Source organism: Hippopotamus amphibius, chromosome 9 (assembly GCF_030028045.1).
Source record: "Hippopotamus amphibius kiboko isolate mHipAmp2 chromosome 9, mHipAmp2.hap2, whole genome shotgun sequence".
NCBI classification, from domain to species: domain Eukaryota; kingdom Metazoa; phylum Chordata; class Mammalia; order Artiodactyla; family Hippopotamidae; genus Hippopotamus; species Hippopotamus amphibius.
This window is the reverse complement of record NC_080194.1, coordinates 117,251,376-117,270,391: the sequence shown is the minus strand read 5'-3', so window position 1 is coordinate 117,270,391 and position 19,016 is coordinate 117,251,376. Positions and strand designations below refer to the sequence as shown.

The 19,016-nt window shown below is 42.1% G+C and overlaps 2 protein-coding genes across 6 annotated transcripts in view; both read right to left on the bottom strand.

Moving 5' to 3' along the window:
• The window catches only part of OTOA (otoancorin), a 60,591-nt gene extending 60,077 nt beyond the window's left edge, over positions 1–514 (bottom strand). For both annotated transcript variants that reach the window (XM_057750138.1, XM_057750139.1), the window contains exons 1-2: positions 424–514; positions 53–81 (exon numbers count right to left, since the gene is read on the bottom strand). In XM_057750138.1, coding sequence (XP_057606121.1) covers positions 53–81; positions 424–514 — 120 coding nt within the window. The remainder of the gene's footprint in view (positions 1–52; positions 82–423) is intronic.
• Positions 515–13,668: 13,154 nt separating this feature from the next.
• Positions 13,669–19,016, bottom strand: part of METTL9 (methyltransferase 9, His-X-His N1(pi)-histidine) — a 50,439-nt gene continuing 45,091 nt past the window's right edge. The window contains exon 6 of one of the 4 annotated variants that reach the window (XM_057748364.1): positions 13,669–17,216. The gene's annotated coding sequence lies outside the window, so the exon portion shown is untranslated. The other 3 variants (XM_057748361.1, XM_057748362.1, XM_057748363.1) reach the window with 3 other exon arrangements.

Below are 19,016 nucleotides of genomic sequence, written 5' to 3'. Positions count from 1 at the left end.
AGTTGGCAGCTCCAGTAGAGGGGATGCTGTTTAGAAGAAAATAGATACTCACCACCATTTTTTGCAATGATGGAGGCAAATCTGCAACAAAGCCATTGAACGCATAAAGAGAATTGAATTGGATGACCCTCGAAAATACAAACACATGTTAAGGAAAGAGCCCCCCCAAAAAGGTTACTCATGAAATTTTTAGTGAATTTTAATTATACTTGTGTCCGTATGTGCCAGGGTGAAAAAACCTTGGTTTGAAAAACCCTTTCAGAATAATCCTGAAAATTCTACACAGACGTGGGTACACACACACACAGGTACACGTACATCCCAAAACACTTTGCGGCATCATGTCCCTAAATTGATCTAACCCCATTCCATTTCCTAAGATGTGTGGAAACCATAACAGATGATTCCTCCCTCAGGACTTACCCTGCCGGGAATCTGGAACTCTATGACTTGCCACTCCATGGCTCAGAAAAAAGAACAGCAAAAGAAAGTATGTCCTAGGTTCCTGAGACATTCTCCTGTAGTTAATTCAAGCATAGAAAAATTCAGGTTTGATTCAGGTTGTATCTTTAAATATATTTAGGGACATTCAGAAGACAAAAGGGAAGAAAAATAGACTCAGAACCCCTTGAGGTTTTTTCTTTTTTTAATTTTTAATTCCATCCAATTTGCTCCATCTAAACTCTATGCTAGTATAAGACACAATCATCTCTCTCCTCAACCTACAATGGCCTGTTTATATTCTTACATGCACCTCTCATTTCCCTCAATCAAACAAAGAGGAGGGAGGGCTTCCCTGTTGGTGCAGTGGTTAAGAATCCGCCTGCCAATGCAGGGGACACGGGTTCGAGCCCTGGTCCGGGAAGATCCCATGTGCCCTGGAGCAACTAAGTTCAAGCGCCACAACTACTGAGCCTGAGCCCGAGAGCCACAACTACTGAGCCCACTCACCCCAGCTACTGAAGCCAGAGCGCCTAGAGCCCATGCTCCGCAACAAGAGAAGCCACCGCAATGAGAAGCCTGCGCACCACAATGAAGAGCAGCCCCCGCTGTCCACAACTACAGAAAGCCCACGCGCAGCAATGAAGACCCAATGCAGCCAATAAATAAATAAATAAATTTATTTAAAAAAGCAAAAAGACAAAGAGGAGTGGTTAAAAGCATGGATTCTATTATATCTGACAAGGGACTTATATCTAGAACATAAAAAGAACTCTTACAATTCAGTAAGTAGAAGGTAAACAAGCCAAGAGGGAAAAATATGAACTTAAACTTCATTAAAAAAATACAAACAGCCAATAAGCACATAAAAGATTATCAACATCATTAGTTATCAGAAACATGCAAACTAAACCCTTATGAGATATAGTGAACTGAGCCCGACCACACAAAGCCTTCCCAGAACAGATCTCCCCCCAGCTCCACCATGTCCTCTGCCTGCCTCTTATCTGTAGAAAGACTTTAGCCTCCGAGGCCTTCCCCAAGTTCCAAAGAGTAAATGTAATCAGGGAAGTGAACGCAGAAAGAAAGGAAAACAGTCAAGCAAGCAAAATAATAATACTTTAGCCATTAAAGTCAAGGACCTTTAGTTCCTCCTCAAGGACTACAGACAATATGAAGAGCCATGTCCTTTTACCTGTTTTGCAGATACTGAAACCCCCAACAGGTGGAAGAAGTTAACCGTATGCTGCCCACAAGCACACAGACCCCAGACGGGTTGGAACCAGAAGGTTGATGATGTTGACTCCGAATTACCTCACCAGCAACCAGTCAGAAGAATGTCCATGAGCTGATCACATACCCCAACCTCCCCCTTCACCCTGTCCTTAAATACCTTTCCTTGAAAGACATTGGGGAGTTGGGGCCTTTTAAGCACTAGCTACCTGGACTCCTTGCTTAGTGCCCTGCAATAAATGCTGCACTTTTCTTTTCCACAACCCAGTGTCAATAGATTGGCTTTACTACATGGGGGCAAGCAGACCCAAGTTTGGTGTGGTAATAAATTCACTACATACACACTAGAATAGCTAAAAGTTATAAAGACTAACAATACCAAGTGTCGATGATGATGTGGAGCAGAATAAACTCTTTTTTTTTAATGTTATAGTCTTTTTTTTTTTTGACATACAATAAACTGCACGAATGAACTCATACATTGCTGATACAGCCACTTTAGAAAACTGTTTGGCAGTGTCTTATAAAGTTAAGTACTCAATACTCTATGATCCAGGAATTCTATCCCTAGGTATGTACCCAAGAGAAATGAAAACATATGTCCATACAAAGATATGTAGAGTTCCATTCCAAAAATTGGAAACAACTCAAATGTTCAGCAATAGATGAAAGGTTAAACAAATACAGTATATCCATTTAATAGAATACCACTCATCAATAAATAAGGAATGAGTTGGACTTTTGCTTCCAACTATGATGGAGTAGTTGGCAGTAAATAAACTTTCTTGCCTTAAACAATTAGAAAACAAACAAAACGTGAAACAAAGGTTTTCAGACATTGGACAACAGAGGACAAGACTGAGATCCCCAACAGATGGGGAAACTGTGAGATAATAGAAAATATATATTGGTTTCTGCCCCCAGTTCCTGGAACAGGGCCCCTAAGTCCCTTAAAATTTCCTAAATGATAAGAGCACTAGGAGCATTTCTTGTTCTAATATTTGGTTTTTGACCCATCTCTGACACAGGGCACCTAAACCCTTGTAAATTCTTAAGTGATAAGAGTACTAAGAGTGGTACAGCCACTCTGGAAAACAATATGGAGTTTCCTTAAAAAACTAAAAATAGAGCTACCACATGATCCAGCAATCTCTTTCTTGGGCATATACCCAGAGAAAACATAATTTGAAAATATATATGCATCCCAATGTTCACTGCAGCACTATTTACAATAGCCAGGACATGAAAGCAACCTAAATGTCCATCAACACAAAAATGGATAAAGAAGATGTGGTACACATATACAATGGAATATTACTCAGCCATGAAAAAGAATGAAATAGTGCCATTTGCAGCAACATGGATGGACCTACAGATTGTCATACTGAGTGAAGTAAGTCAGACAGAGAAAGACAAATATCATATAATATTGCTTATATGCAGAATCTTAAAAAAGGCTACAAATGAACTTATCTACAAAACAGAAATAGAGTTACAGATGTAGAACACAAACTTATGATTACCGGGGGGTAAGGTGGGGGAGGGATAAATTGGAAGATCGGGATTGACTTGTACATACCACTACATATAAAATAGATAACTAATAAGGACCTACTGTATAGCACAGGGAACTCTACTCAATACTCTATAATGGCCTATGTGGGAAAAGAATCTAAAAAAGTGTGGATATATGCATATGTATAACAGATTCACTTTGTTGTACACCAGAAACTAACACAACATTATAAATCAACTATACCCCAAGAAAAATTTAAAACAAAATAAAACAGCACTAGGAGCATCTCTTGTTCTAATGAGGCAACTCTGGGTGGGCTCCTGGATGGAGACTGGTCACCAGAGAGACGAAGCTATGATTGGATGTGGAATTTTCAGCCTGTCCTCCCACCTTTCAGAGAGGGGAGAAGGCTGAAAATGGAGTTAATAAGTAATTATGCCTATGTGAGAAAGCCTCCAATAATAGGGGTTTCAGAGAGCTTCCAGGTTGATGAACACATTCACATCACATTCGCCACAACTCCACAGGGACAGAAGCTCTTACACCTGAGACCCTCCCAGACATCATCTTATGTGTCTCTTCATCTGGCTATTCATCTGCATTTTTTACCATATCCCTTAATACACTGATAAATGTAAATGTTCCCCTGAGTTCTGTGAGCTGCTCTAGCAAATTAATCAAACCTGAGGAGGGGGTCATGGGAACCTCTGATTTGTAGCCAAATCAGACAGACATTGTGGGTAACTTAGGGACATGCTACTTGAGATTGGTGTCTGCAGTGGGGTGGGAGAAGCCTTGTGGGACTGAGCCCTTAAACTCTGGGACCTGATGCTACTTCCAGGTAGTGTCAGAATTAAGTTGAATCGTAGGACACCCAGCTGGTGTCACAGAATCACTTGGTGTAAGGAAAATCCTCCACGCATCTGGTGACCAAGAGGGTCAGAAGTGACATGTTCTGTGTTGTGTGTTTCATGTGAGTAGTAAAGGAGACACGCAGGTGAAAGGCTCACAGGAAGAGAACAAAGAAGGAGGTGGAGGACTGGGTTTTTCCTTACTTAGGAGGGAAAACTGGGGTTTTTCTGTAAGAACTCCTGCTCGCTGCCTGGAGTTTCCAGACCACAGCACAAGAAGGAGAATCCCGACAGAGCCGATAGGTCTCGCTGAGTTGAAGAGACAGAGTGGGAGTTTAGGAAAATCAAGGCAACTAGAATCCACAGGGAAGATTACTCGAAGAGCAAGAAGTTCCACAGAGAGAAAGTTCTGGAGGTCTGAGGAAGGGTCCCTTGAGTCTTTGGCTGAATATTGGTCTGTCTATGCCTATACATGTAAGAAACCACCTGAGGCTGGAGAACCACCAGTGCTAAGCAGAGCAATCCCTGGAGTTCACCCAGGGTGCAGAATAATTCCCACCACCAGCGGAAAACCTCCAAATACATGGACCATTAGGAAAACCTCCAAATACATGGACCATTAAGGACAGTTCTCAGTGAGGTACTGCCTCAGTAACAGGTTGAATTAGCCCTAAAGTCTGCCCTGGACCTACCCTAACAAAGCTTAAAAGTAAGCCTTGAAAGAGTCAAATTGATTCCAAATAACTAGATTGCATCCCAGAACAAAACCCAACAATATTTAAAGGAGTGTTGCGAAATCCAGGAATATAAATCCAAAATGTCCAGCATCCAATTAAAAATTGAATAGGGGACTTCCTAAGTGGCGCAGTGGTTGAGAATCCGCCTGCCAATGCAGGGGACATGGGTTCAAGCCCTGGTCCATGAGGATCCCACATGCCGAGGAGCGGCTAAGCCCGTGCACCACAACTACTGAGCCTGTGCGCCACAACTACTGAAGCCCATGTGCCTAGAGCTTGTGCTCCGCAACAAGAGAAGCCACCACAAGGAGAAGCTCACACACCACAACAAAGAGCAGCCCCCGCTCGCCACAACTAGAGAAAGCCCATGTGCAGCAACGGAGACCCAATGCAGCCAATAAATAAATAAATAAATAAATAAATTTATGTTAAAAAATTGAATGTACGGCTGATAGAAAAAACCTAATCCACAGAAACAGATCCAGAAATGACACAGAAGATCAAATTAGAGGCCTGGATGGCTATTATAAATATTCTCTGTAAGTTCAAGAAGGTAGAGAAAAGTATAAACATGCTATGGAGACACATGGACAATGAAAGACTTAGGAAAAGGAATAAACTGATTTATGCAACAACGTGGATGAACCTCAAAAACATTATGCCAAACAAAAGAAGCCCATTACAAAAGAGTACCTATTGCATGATTTCATTTATATGAAACTCTAAGATAGGCAAAATAATCTACACTGACAGAAAACAAGTTGCCTCGGACTCTACTGGGGTTCAGGGGAAGAGTTCATTGCAAAAGAACACAAGGGAACTTTTGGGGGTGACCTTTCTATACCTTGTTTGTGGTGGTTTTTCCACAGGTACGTACGTTTACTGAATCTCATCAAACTGTACACTTTTTTTTAAAGCTACAAAGTGAATCAGTTATTTTTATACATATATACCCATATCCCCTCCCTCCCGCGACTCTCTCCTACCCTCCCTGTCCTGGCCCTCTAAGTCATCACCCATCATCAAGTTTATCTCCCTATGTTATGCAGCAACTTCCCACAGCTATCTGTTTTACATTTGGTAATGTATATATGTCAATGCTACTCTCTCACTTTGCCCCAGCTTCCCCTTTGCCCCCTCCCCGCCCCACCCCCCCGTAACCCCATGTCCTCAAGTCCATTCTCTGCATCTGCATCTTTATTCTTGCCCTGTCACTGGGTTCATCAGTACCATTTTTTTAGAATCCATATATATGAGTTAGCATACAATATTTGTTTTTCTCTTTCTGGCTTACTTCGCTCTCTATGACAGTCTCTAGGTCTATCCACCTCATTACAAATAAGTCAATTTCATTCCTTTTTTTGGCTGAGTAATATTCCATTGTATATATGTGCCACATCTTCTTTATCCATTCATCTGTTGATGGGCATTTAGGTTGCTTCCATGTCCTGGCTATTGTAAATAGTGCTGCAGTGAACACTGTGGTACATGTTTCTTTTTGGATTATGGTTTTCTTAGGGTGTATGCCCAGGAGTGGGATTGCTGGGTCATATGATAGTTCCCTTTTTAGTTTTTGAGGAACCTCCGAACTGTTTTCTATAGCGGCTGTACCAACTTACATTCCCACCAACAGTGCAGGAGAGTTCCCTTTTCTCCACACCCTCTCCAGCATTTATTGTTTCTAGACATTTTGATGATGGCCATTCTCACTGGTGTGAGGTGATACCTCATTGCGGCTTTGACTTGCATTTCTCTAATGATGAGTGATGTTGAGCATCTTTTTATGTGTGTGTTAGCCATCAAACTGTACACTTTAAATGGATGCATTTTATTGTAATATAAATTATACCTCACAGAAGTTGACTTCAAAAGAGAAAGGAAAAGCATGGACTGTGGAGCAGGACTGCCTGGTTTGAATCTCGTCTCTGCTACTTAGTAGCTGTGTGATGGTGGATGTTGTTGAATCTCTCTGTGCTTCCATTTCCTCATCTGTAAGATGGGGTTAATAAAGGGCACCTGCCTCATCGTGTCATATGAGAACAAAATGAGTTAATGAAGTAAATCACTTAGAACAATGCTTGGCACAAAGAAAGCTCTACATATTATTAAATAAACAAATAAGCCAGATCGATGTTTTCAAAATTCAAATCATGGGAAAGTCTGGAGAAAGAATGTTCCAGAGAAAGGGAATCAGAAGTGCAAAGGCCTTGACATTAGGAATGCAATTTACACGTTCAATAAATCACATGAAGATGAGCGTAGGAGATGAGGTTAGGTCATCATAAGCACCTTGACTTTTACTTGGAGGGAGATGGGAGCCACTGAAGAGATAGTAGCACAAGAGTGAGAGCTATGCTCTGACTTCTAAAAAAACTGAACCCATAACACCAGTTGCTGTGTTGAGAATAACCTGAAAGGGGACAACGGCCTAAAGCATAGAGACCAGTAAGAGACAATAATGATGGCTTAGTCACAGATGGCAGTGAGGGTGGTGAGAAGTGGTTGGGAGTATTTTGAAGGTGCAACTAATAGACTGAATGTGAGAAAGAAAAGAAAGAGAAGTCACAGACGCCTCCAAGGATTTGGGCCTGAGCATCCAAAGAGATGGGAAATGGGAAAAACCGTAGGAGTTTCTGGTTTGGGGGAGAGGCCCTGGAGCTCAGATGTGGACAAGCTAAGCTTGAGATGACTATTAAATACCCAGGTGGAGAAAGCAAGTAGGCAATCTGGTGTTTGAGTCTGTAGTTAGGGGAGAGCTCCAGACTGGAGCTATCTGTACAGAGCAGTCAGCATATACTTGAACACAGGACACGGGATGAGATCGCCAAGTAAGTGAGCATAGGGAGAATGTGGGTGAGTTTTCAGGACCGAGACCCGGGCATTCCTTTGTTAAAACGTTAGGTAGACCAGGTGCAATCAGCAAACTCAAGACTGTAGGCAACTCCCCAGAATAAACAACCTAGTTTCTTCAGTAAATATACTGCAAAGAGAGAGAGAGACATAGACACAGACACACACACACAGAGGAAGGAACTAGGAACTTAAAAAACTTAAGAGATGTAACAATTACTTGTAGCATGTAGACTTTCTTTGGATCCTGATTCAAGCAAACCGTAAAAAGCAAAGACTATGGGACAACTGGGGAAGTTTGCACCCTGACTGGATATTTGAAGATTGTAAAGAATTACTGTTTACAAGTTGGATAACAGAAATGTGGTTATAATTTTAAAGGAGTACTTATCTTTCAAAGGAGGGATGTTGGTTCACAAACTGGCCCCCATATGGGGAGGGTAAGGAGAGACCGAAGAAAGAGGCAGCCTCTCCAGACTGGCAGGTGGCAGGTGTAATAAGCAAGGCAACTTACTTACAATGTTAGTCTTTTTATTTTGAATTATTTTGTTATTTATTGGCTGCATTGGGTCTTTGTTGCTGCGCTCGGGCTTTCTCTAGTTGACGTGAGTGGGGGCTCCTCTTCATTGCGGTGAATGGGCTTCTCATTGTGGTGGCTTCTCTTGTTGTGGAGCACGGGCTCTAGGTGCACAGGCTTCAGTAGTTGCAGCACGCAGGCTCGATAGCTGTGGCTTAGCCAGCTCTAGCGCACAGGCTCATGGCCCACAGGCTTAGTTGCTCCGCAGCATGTGGGATCTTCTGGGACCAGGGTTCGAACCCATGTCCCCTGCACGGGCAGGCGGATTCTTAACCACTGCGCCACGAGGGAAGTCCGACAATGCTAGTCTTCGTTGTTGTCGTTGTTACATATTTTAATGAGGGATTTTTTGTGTTGCTTTAATTTAATTTTTATCTTGTATTGTATCGTTGATTTACAATGCTGTGTTAGCTTCAGGTGTACCGCGAAGTGATTCAGTGACACATGTACATATATCTATGCTTTTTCAGATTCTTTTCTCATAAAGGTTATCACAGAGCACTGAGTAGAGCTCCCGGGGCTGTGCCGTGGGCTCGTCTTGAGGGGCTGCTAGATGCATAGATCTCCACCCCCACCCCCAGAATCTGGAACGTTTATAGAGGCCTTCACAGACCTCAGTCATGCATACCATCCAGGCGGTCTCAAAAACAGCCTGCTCTCTCCAGGTTGTGTCCTTGAAAACGCTCCCACTGTGGGAACAGTGGGCAGAAAGTACCTTCCAAGGATGGGGGAGGGGTAAGGAGGCTCTGATTCCCAAGGGCAGCTTGAGGGTCAACAGGCGGTCACGTCCTCTGGAAGACCTCCTACAAGGGGCTAGCCAACTATAACCCAAGGGCCGAATTCAAAGGCTGCCTGGTTTTGTGTGGGCCACAAGCTAAAAATGGTTTTTGCATTTTTAAACAGTTTCAAAAAATCAAAAGAACAGTATTTCTTGACATATGAAAATTTCATGTATGAAGCAAATACAGTTTTATTGGATTGCAGCCACGTCAGTCATTCAAGTGTCATCTAAGGCTGCTTTCACGCTACAACAGCAGAGCTGAGAAGCTGCAACAGCGGCTGTGTGGCATACAAAGCCGAAAATATTTACTCTCTGTTCCTTTACTGAATAAGTTTGCCAAGCCCACTTTTAGAGCTACACTCATATATTTACTGAAGAAATGTGATGTTTGAGATGGCTTCAAAATAATACAGGAGGGAAGACAGGTATGGATGAAACAAGTTGACGGTTGAAGCTGGGTGATGTGTACATGAGGGCCCATTATATTCTTGTGTCTACCTCCGTATGGGTTTGAAATTTTCCACATAAATGATTTTTTAAAAGAAAAAGCAAAACAAAAGTGACTGTGCGTTTTTCATAAAAGAGGGTGGAGGAGATGAGGAAGAACTAAGAAAACGGGCTGAGAGGAGTGGCCGGAGGGCTGGTAGGAAGACAGGTGAGGATGGTGCCCGACTCCCAGGCAGCTCACACCCCAATCACAGGCTGCCACCCTCTTAGGAACATGAAAGGAAGCCCATAACGTACACACGTGGTTTCTTGAGATTACTTTATAGGTGTCCCAGCATCCTCTAATACAGATCTCCCTGCTATTACCTGGATTGTTATGCAAATAGATTCTTTACCCGCCAAGGGAACTTCTCCATCAGCTTTAGAAACAGGTATGCTCATTTTACCGCCCAGGGCAAAAACAAACGGAAACTTTTGAAACCTCCAGACACCAAAAGCAGCACATTCTAACAGGTTTTGAGCGAACCCTATCCCAAAGCACTTTGTAAGAATACATGCGTTCTGCCCCATCAATCCCATCCCTCAGGCTGGTACGTTTAACTCATAATAACTCTTACTGGCTTTGGGGCTTTGGGGAACCTTTGGCCCTTTTTCTCCCTTCCCTTTGGTCAGCTGCCCTGGGGCACTGGCCTCATTCACAATTCTCCAGTTTCCCAGACAATGAGGCTTCTTGTGCATGTTGCTACAGTCTTGCTATTAACTCTACAAGGGGTTTACAGTTACTGAAACAGATGCCTGGCTTTCTGCCGCACATAAAGTCTTCGTTCCAACAAAACCCCAGCCCATCGCCTGGATAGGATTTGGTTTTAATTAAAAGCCCTTCGGGTCACTCTCTCTCAGGAGCTTGGCCAAAAGGATTAAAAGCACTGAGCTGAGCAATGGCGATCTGGGGGTCGATAGCTTTCTCCATGCACCCCGCCGCCTCCCCTCTCCTCCCTGCAGATGGGCGAAAATCAGGCAGCCAAGGACTACTTTGAAGGAACTCAAAATGAAACCAGTAACAATAACCACAATCCTGAAATGAACATAGTTTCCTAAAAATCTTCAAGCTTTTGGATGAGCAGGAAGACCAATCATCCCAGTTTCCTGGGACTGAAAGATTCGGCTTTAAAACCCAGAAAGTTGCAGGTAAACCAGGATAAGGTTGCAGGTCACCCAATGGATGAGAGACAGTTCATCTTCTATGAAACTTGCAGTGGTTAAGAACCCGCCTGCCAATGCAGGGGACACAGGTTTGAACCCTAGTCCGGGAAAGTCCCACATGCCACGGAGCAACTAAGCCTGTGAGCCACAACTGCTGAGCTGAGCCTGTGCTCCACAACAAGAGAAGCCACTGCACTGAGAAGCCCGCGCACCGCACCAAAGAGTAGTCCCCGCTCACCGCAGCTAGAGAGCCTGTACGCAGCAACAAAGACCCTGCACAGCCAAAAATAAATAAATAAAATAATAATAATAAAGAAACCTGCAAAGATGCTGGGAGGTTCCCCCAATGCTAGGGCATTCCATTCCAGACACACACCAACAATTCACAATTACATGAAGTTTTACTGTCTGCAAAGCAGCTCCATTTAAGGTCTGTATCATGCATACATACATAGGGGTCTACAGATACTAACTTGGAGATTTTCTACCAAAAACAAGACAAAACAAAAAACAAAAAAAAAACCCAGAAGACCATTTTCATTACTATTAATGAAAAGTGGGCTAACTTGCCTGGTTTGTAGAATACCAGGCTACTTGAACTAGATTTGGATTTCATTTCAAACCGCGGTGTTAGAACAGCCCAGCTCACAAGGGTTGTAGAACTCAAGGGAATGGGAGCTTTCTGGACTGGAGGTATCAGGCCTAAATACTGATCTCAGCTCTGTCCCTGATGGTGAGACTCTGGGCAGTCATTCCCCTCTCTCTCTTTTAGTCTCAGGAGAGAAAAATGGAAGGCTTGGGATTCTGTGATAAAAGGAGAGACAGGAAGACTCTGGTCTCACCGGGCAACTTCCACCTGCCAGACCAATTCACTTACTCTGTCCACCAGCCCTGAAGGTTTACTTTACTTGCTCTCACAGATGAGTTCAGTGGACATGCAGAGGTCACAGAACAAGCAAGTGGCAGAGAGGAGAGCCCAACAGAGGGTTGCCTGACTCCCTAGTAATCACAATCGTAGCAATCGTTGAATGATAGAGAACAAAGCACACGTGCCCTTCTACACACATTGCCTCACTTAGTCCTTGCAGAATCTTCAAGGCAAATATCACCATTATTTCTGTTTCACAGATGAGGAAACGGGTTCTAAAAGGTCAAATGACCTGCCCAAGGTCACACAGCTAGTAGGTGGCAGGGCCAGGTCCCAAACCCAGAGCTAAATGATTCCAAACACTTACTAGCTCTGCTCTCCAGCCTCTGCTCAGCAACCCTGAACCTAAAACTCCAGGTGGCAGGCACCAGCTCAGGGATAGAAGCCCGGGTTTTCATTTAAGCCATCATTACTAGCTGTGTGCTCTTCAACAGATTCCTTGACCTCTCTGGGCTTGCACTGCCTCCTCTGTCCCATGGGTGTGGCAATAGTACCTCCCTCACAAAGACTGTATAAACGTTTTACAAGTTCATCAATTTACCCAGTGCATAGTCAGTACTATGCTCCGCCTGAATATTCTCATTTCTTGCTCACAACAGCCATGAGATAAACATGTAAACTATATTAAGAACTTTCCTTATATGCAAAATATGTAAAATCAAACAAACAGCCCAGCACTGGCACATATAAACACTTGATGAGACTTCGCGGGTGGCACAGTTAAGACTCTGTGCTCCCAGTGCACTGATCCGGGGTTTGATCCCTGGTCAGGGAACTAGAGCCCATATGCATGACGCAACTAGGGAGCCCATGTGTGCAAGTCAAGACCAGGCACAACCAAACAAACAAATAATTTAAAAAAAAAACAAAAACACTCGATGAATAGTAGCTGTTACTGTTACTGATGCTATTGTTGTTGCTACTGATACCGTCGGGATAAAGTTGTTGCTGCCATCATTGCTGTTCTTATTACTAAGTGGGTTCGGATCCTTTTCTTGGAAATCTCCCCCCCTCCCCTCCCCGGCCGCCCCCTCCCCTCCCCGGCCGCCCCCGCCCCACGAGCCCTTAAAGCAGATGCATCCGCCCTTTGTCCCCGCTCCTTTTTCTCTGTCACCCGCCGCCCCACGCACACCTTGTGCCCCTTCCCTAGGCAGGCCCGGCGGCGAGCCCCTGGCCCACGCGCGACCCCAGCGCCTGAGCTGCGCCCGCCCGCGTGCCTGCGCCCGGCCCCGCGCGGTCCTCCCCGGCCGCCCGCGCCTCACCTGCGGAGCCCGGCTCGGCTTCTCTGAGTCCAGCGCGCGGGCGGTGCGAGCCGCGCCCCCCTCCTTGCGGCGGCCGGAGAGGAAACCCGGGCACCGAGCGCCGTGGGGGTCACGGTCCCAAAGCGCGCAAGACGCAGACGAAAACGCGCTCTCCCTCGCCCCTCTCCGAGACAGCAGCGAGGAAGGAGGCTGAAGGGCTCTCCGAACACATCCACCAATTGCGATGGAGGGACTTTATTTGGATCTGAATTCCGACAAACTATTTAAAAAAATGCTAGGACAATTGGAGCAGTGTAGTCGCTGGATGTTTAATGGTTAGGTTTTTTAGGTGTGACAATTGCAATACGGCTCTTTTTAAAGAGCCCTTATCTTTTGCAGACACATTTTTGGAAACTGGAAAATTATTTCTGGGATTTGCTTGGAAATAATTGGGGACCAACGAGTGGCAGGAATTTGGATGAAACAAGACTGGTCAGATGTTGGTACTTGCTGCAGCCTGAGCAGGGGTTATTGTTATCTATTTTCTTTTTCGTGTGCTTAGAACTTTCCATAATAAAAAGGGTTTTAAAAGAAGAGAGAAGAAGGGGGAGGGGAAGGAGAAGGAGGACTGTAAAGATATTCAGACCCCTTTGTCAGTAAATGTGACCAAATTCCTATAAAGGGGAAAAAGTCCTCAGAAGTAAAAGTTTGTACACCAAAATATTTACTGCAGCAGCATTACCTTTAAGTACAAAAAATGGGCGGGGGGTGGGGAGGGGACCGAGAGTCAGAAAAGATGCAACTTGTGTTCACCACTAAGGAAATGGTTGCATGAACTATACCACATCAATTTCGTCGGTTATACAGCTATTTAAATGGGTATTAACAAAGACTGTACAATAGAAACACAAATAATTTTATATTCAAAAAAAGCCAAATATGAAGTAATATATGTATATGCACTTGTATTAAAACAGAAAGGAAATACATTGAAGTGTTGGGTTTTCATGGTAGAATTATGCATAACTGTCTTTTCTAATGAAGATATAATTGTGAACTCCAGAGATTTCCTTATTCAGTCCTTTACATTTAATGAAACACATCTCAATGCTTGAAATTAAAAAAAATTAACTGACATTATTTTGTCAGTGGCAAAATTAGACATTCTCTTCAGAAATGGCCAACTGTGCTGCTCTGTTGGTCATCTTATGGTTTTAATATAGTATTTATATTATTTATAAATAGTTATAATATTTATCAGCATGCTCAAAAACATCCTTTTATCCCCAGGCTCCTGGTTTAATCCTTTAAACATGAAGCTTACTCTCAAGCACTACATGATAGAAAATGTCTTCCATTCTTTGTCAATTTTTGTTTTAGAAAATAGGTGTCAGACTTCCCCGGTGGTGCAGTGGTTAAGAATCAGCCTGCCAATGCAGGGAACACGGTTCGATCCCTGGTCCTGGAAGATACCACATGCCGAAGAGCAACTAAGCCTGTTTGCCACAACTACTGAACCCGCCTGCTGCAACTACTGAAGCCCTCGCACCTAGAGCCGGTGCTCCCCAAGAGAAGCCACCGCAATAAGAAGCCTGTACACCACAATGAAGACTAGCCCCCACTCACCACAACTAGAGAAAGCCCATGCAAAGCAACAAAGACCCAACACAACCAAAAGTAATAAAAATAAATTAAAAAAAAAAATAGGTATCTGAGTTTCACATGATTCATCTTGGAAGAATAAAAGTATCTTTTCATTGTCAGATTTTTTAATGTTAATTTGTAAATGTGTAAGTGTAAGTACATATGTGCATGTAAAAAAGTCTAGAAGGGCATATACCAAAATGTTAATAGTGGTGTTCTAAGATAATGGTACAGGTAAAATCTACTTGCATTTTCTTCTTTACACCTGTCTGTATCTTCTACTTTTTCTATAACCAACATACTACTTATAATGCCAAAACCAGTAGGGCTTTACAATCAGTCCCAGCCACCTTATAAATAATAAATAATAAAAACAAGATGGCAAAATCAAGTGCAGGGAAAACCCTTTTGTTCTGCTGAGTATAAAAAGGACTGCCACTATTCTCAGTGTATTCTCAAACACCTCAACTCTACCATTTGAAAAGTGTTGAGAGTTCAGAGGCATTTAAAACCAATGTTCTGTGTTGACGCTGAACGGGACCTAAGAAAACAGCATTTGGGCATTCTATCTGTTCTTCATTATTTTCCAGAATTTAAGAAATGCAGGTGTGTAAGACATTCCAATTTCACATGGTCATTTATTTGGGGGTGGAGTGAGGGGATCTTTTCATTTTATACTTATTGAAAGTAATTTTTAAGTGGTCTTGTATCAAAAATATACTAGTATTTAATTCATGTGAATACAGCACATTGACTCTCAAATCCAGAGGGAAATCTTAAATTCTAGTTACGTAATAATATTCTCCTAAGTCTCCAGAGGTATGAAATTTCATAACTAAAAAGAGGTACTTTGGTATCAGTGGACACTGATTCCATATTCATTGATACCAATATAGACAGCAAGCTACAAAGTACAAGTTACTAGTAAGTGAAACTCAATGCTATACAAATTGTACTATAAAAACAAATCATCATGGAAATGCAAATCAAAACCACTAGATACCACCTCACAGCCACTGAATGCTACTATCAAGAAAAATACAAAATAACAAGTGTTAGGGAGGATGTGGAGAAATTAGAACCCTTGTGCACTGTTGGTGGGAACGTAAAATGCTGCAGCCACTGTAGAAAACAATATGGCAATTCCTTAAAAAATTAAACATATAAATTACCCTCTGATCCAGCAACTCGACTTCTGGGTATATACCCAAAAGAAGTGAAAACAGCGACTCAACAGATTATTTGTACACCCAGGTTCATGGCAGCATTTTATTATTCTCAATAATAGAAAGGTGGAGGTAACCCAGCTGTCCACTGACAGATGAATGGATAAGCGAAATACATATAATGGAATATTATTCAGCCTTAAAAAGGGAAGAGGGGCTTCCCTGGTGGTCCAGCAGTTAAGACTCCCAAGCTTCCACTTGGTTTTAACTGAACACTTAAAAATGATTAAGATGGTAAATGTCATGTGATTTTACAATAAAATCCCTGGTCAGGGAACTAAGATCCCACGCGCCACACAGCATGACCAAAAAGTTAAAAAAAAAAAAAAAAAAAGGAAGAAATTCTGACACAAGGATGAACCTTGAGGTCATTGCCCTAAGTGAAACAAGCCAGTCACAAAAAGAGAAACATTGTATGATTCTACTTATAGGAAGTACCTAGAACAGTCAAATTCATAGAAAGTAGAATAGTGATTGCCAGGGGCTGGGGATGAAGAGGGAATGGGGAGTTCCTGTTTAATGGGTACAGAGTTTCAGTTTTGCAAAATGAAGAGTAAAGATGGACTGTAGTGATGGTGGCACAATATGAATGTACGAAAATACCGCTGACCTGAACACTTAAAGATGGTTAAGATGGTAAATTTCATGTGATTTTACAATAAAAAATTGGAAGAAAAAGATAAATAACGGTACTGTGTCAGTAAACACTAACAATTTTAAAAGTAAGCAACTAAATGGAATATGGTATGCTGAACTGGCTCCTAAGACAGAAAAAAAAAAGGTCATTAATGGGCAAAACTGCAGTAGGCAGTAGCTTACTTAAGTAGTAGTATACCAACGTTAATTTCTTAGTTTAGACAAACATATCATGGCTACTAAGAAAGATAACATTAGGGTGTTAAGGATATACAGGAACTGTCTGTACTATCTTTGCAAGGTTTCTCCAAATCTAACATGATTCCAAAATAAAAGTTTACTTTAAAATAAAATTTTAAAAAGCAAATGACAACTAAAAAGTTAGAATCAACTACTACATAGAAGACAGACAATACAAATATATTAGAATTGATAAGGCAAGCAGCAAAATATATGAATATGCAGATAGCCACAGTAAACGTGAAACTGTTTTTATTGTGCTGTTCACTGTTGCCTAGCTCTCGTCTCATCATCCACTAATTGCAAAAAGGCAGGCTGTCGAATTTTATATTGCAGTAATATTTCCTTAATGATCCTGGATGCATTTTTTTCACTTAGATCTTAGCGTGGATACAGTGTGAACGTCCTTCTGCCAATTTATGATTCTGTATCTTTGGTAAGTTGTGACTTAGTGAGCATCCTGGTTGTTTCAAGTCAATTATGAGCCCAGCTTTGTGCTCAGGGGACTCCTAGGCAGCAGAACTTGGCCTGGACAGCCCTGGCTCAGTCCACTGGCTTCCAGCTGCAACACAGGTGCATTGGATATAAGCTTATTTGTGGGGTACTTGGGCATCTTCACAAACGTGGTAGGTCACTTTAGCCACTGGAAGCCCATGTTGAAGGTGCTGTAGCTTTCAGAGAAAAAAGATCATGAAATGCTTTTATTAGTAACCAAGCAGCTAGAAGCAATTGATGAAAACATCTTGCTTGATTACGAGTCTATTTAAATACTATACTCAGAACTAAGTGAAAACAAAGCTTTACTCAGAAAGACGACTTGAAACAACTAAGTTTTACTTTATTTCCCAGCCCAGCTTCCTTTCTGTTAAAAGGTCAACTGTGTAAAAACTGATGTGACATTGAGAAGGGTAGAAAATACACTGTCTCTCTTAACAACTCTGCACAAGGGAGAAATGACTAAGACTATTGTGTCTTCTTCCCTTCCCTTCTCTGAAATCAGTGGTCTGAACACTCAAGGGGCTTACAACTGCAGGTGCAAAGCGCTTTGACTCACAGGTGCAGCTTGCATTTCCTTTCTCTGTGACCTTTAAGGTCAGCTGGTTAGCTTGCTTTGACCACAAATAGAGCTCTTCTTAATTTCTCTAGTACAACCTTAACTTGATATGAAGCACTTACACAGGAATGGTGCAGACAAGAAGGCAGTTTATTGTACTTTGGGGAGAAAAAAAAAAAGAAAAAACATGATTCCATTTAGGGAAAAAAAAACATTGACACTCAGTAAGCAACACTGCCATCTAGTGGAATGGTGACACACCACCAAGACTTTCAAGACCAGGCATGAAATGTGAGCAGATGTGTTGGTTTAAATTTTCACCAAAAAAACACTTTTGAGAAGCTGGTTTTCAGAGAACCTCAGATTTTGAGAAAGTATTTTTATCTTTGAAATGAATAAATATATGTGATTTCTCTGATTTGAGGGGTAAAGAATGGGGGGGGGGGGTGTTTTTCCCCAGACTATCAAATTAACTTTCAATTTCAAAGTTATGAAACACTTTGGAGCAACCTGCCTCTTTGCACAGCCATCACTCCTGCACTCTCGTTCGGCAGTCTAAACAGCAACCCCTGATGATGACAGTTTATAAAGAAGCAAAACTCAACTGTACAAGAACTACATTAAGTTTACTCATTTCCTCTATTTTTACAATCTAAGGTGCTAAGTATTTGCACTTCACTTATTTGAATTCCTGGAAAAAAGCATTAGAACGCACCAATAACACTTGCATAAATCACATAACCCAACTCTTATTATGACTACACAATAACAGCGGAAGATATTCGTGTGAGGATGTGGGAATGCTGTTCTCAATGAATAATAATGAATTCTTCTCAAGGCTTTAATTCTCCTTTATAGCCAGGTGTTGCAGTAAATGTGTTGATCTGATGACTTCTATGAGCATATAAATGAGAATCTTTAATGAAACACCTGGCTGACAAAAGAAATAAAGTTGTGAGAATAACATATTGTTAATAGCCACGATCTCAAATTGGTATCCCTGTTATTACTGAGATTCTAGGTTCTGGGTTAAGTGCTCTGCTCTTTGGAACATTCACAATGGTTATTGATCTTGCTAATGAGCTCCTTGTTGCAACATTTCTGGATATATGGTTGGAGGCACTCGTGGATTCTAGAATGCATGAGTCTGACATGGTTTCTTCAGGCCATACTCTTGGCAAACTATAAATTCAGCTAAGGATTTCAAGAAGAGCCAAGTTCTGGGAAAGAGGTATATACAAGTACAGCATAAGAAGCTGAATTAAAACATTTTTAGGTTGCATTTTTGTCAGTAGACAAAACTGAATGTTTCAATTCTGAGAACCTGAGATTGTCCAGAAAAAACAAAATTCTGAGTGCAGGACACAAGCTACCACAAAGTCAGAACCCAGTGTTCTCCATTTCCAAAAAC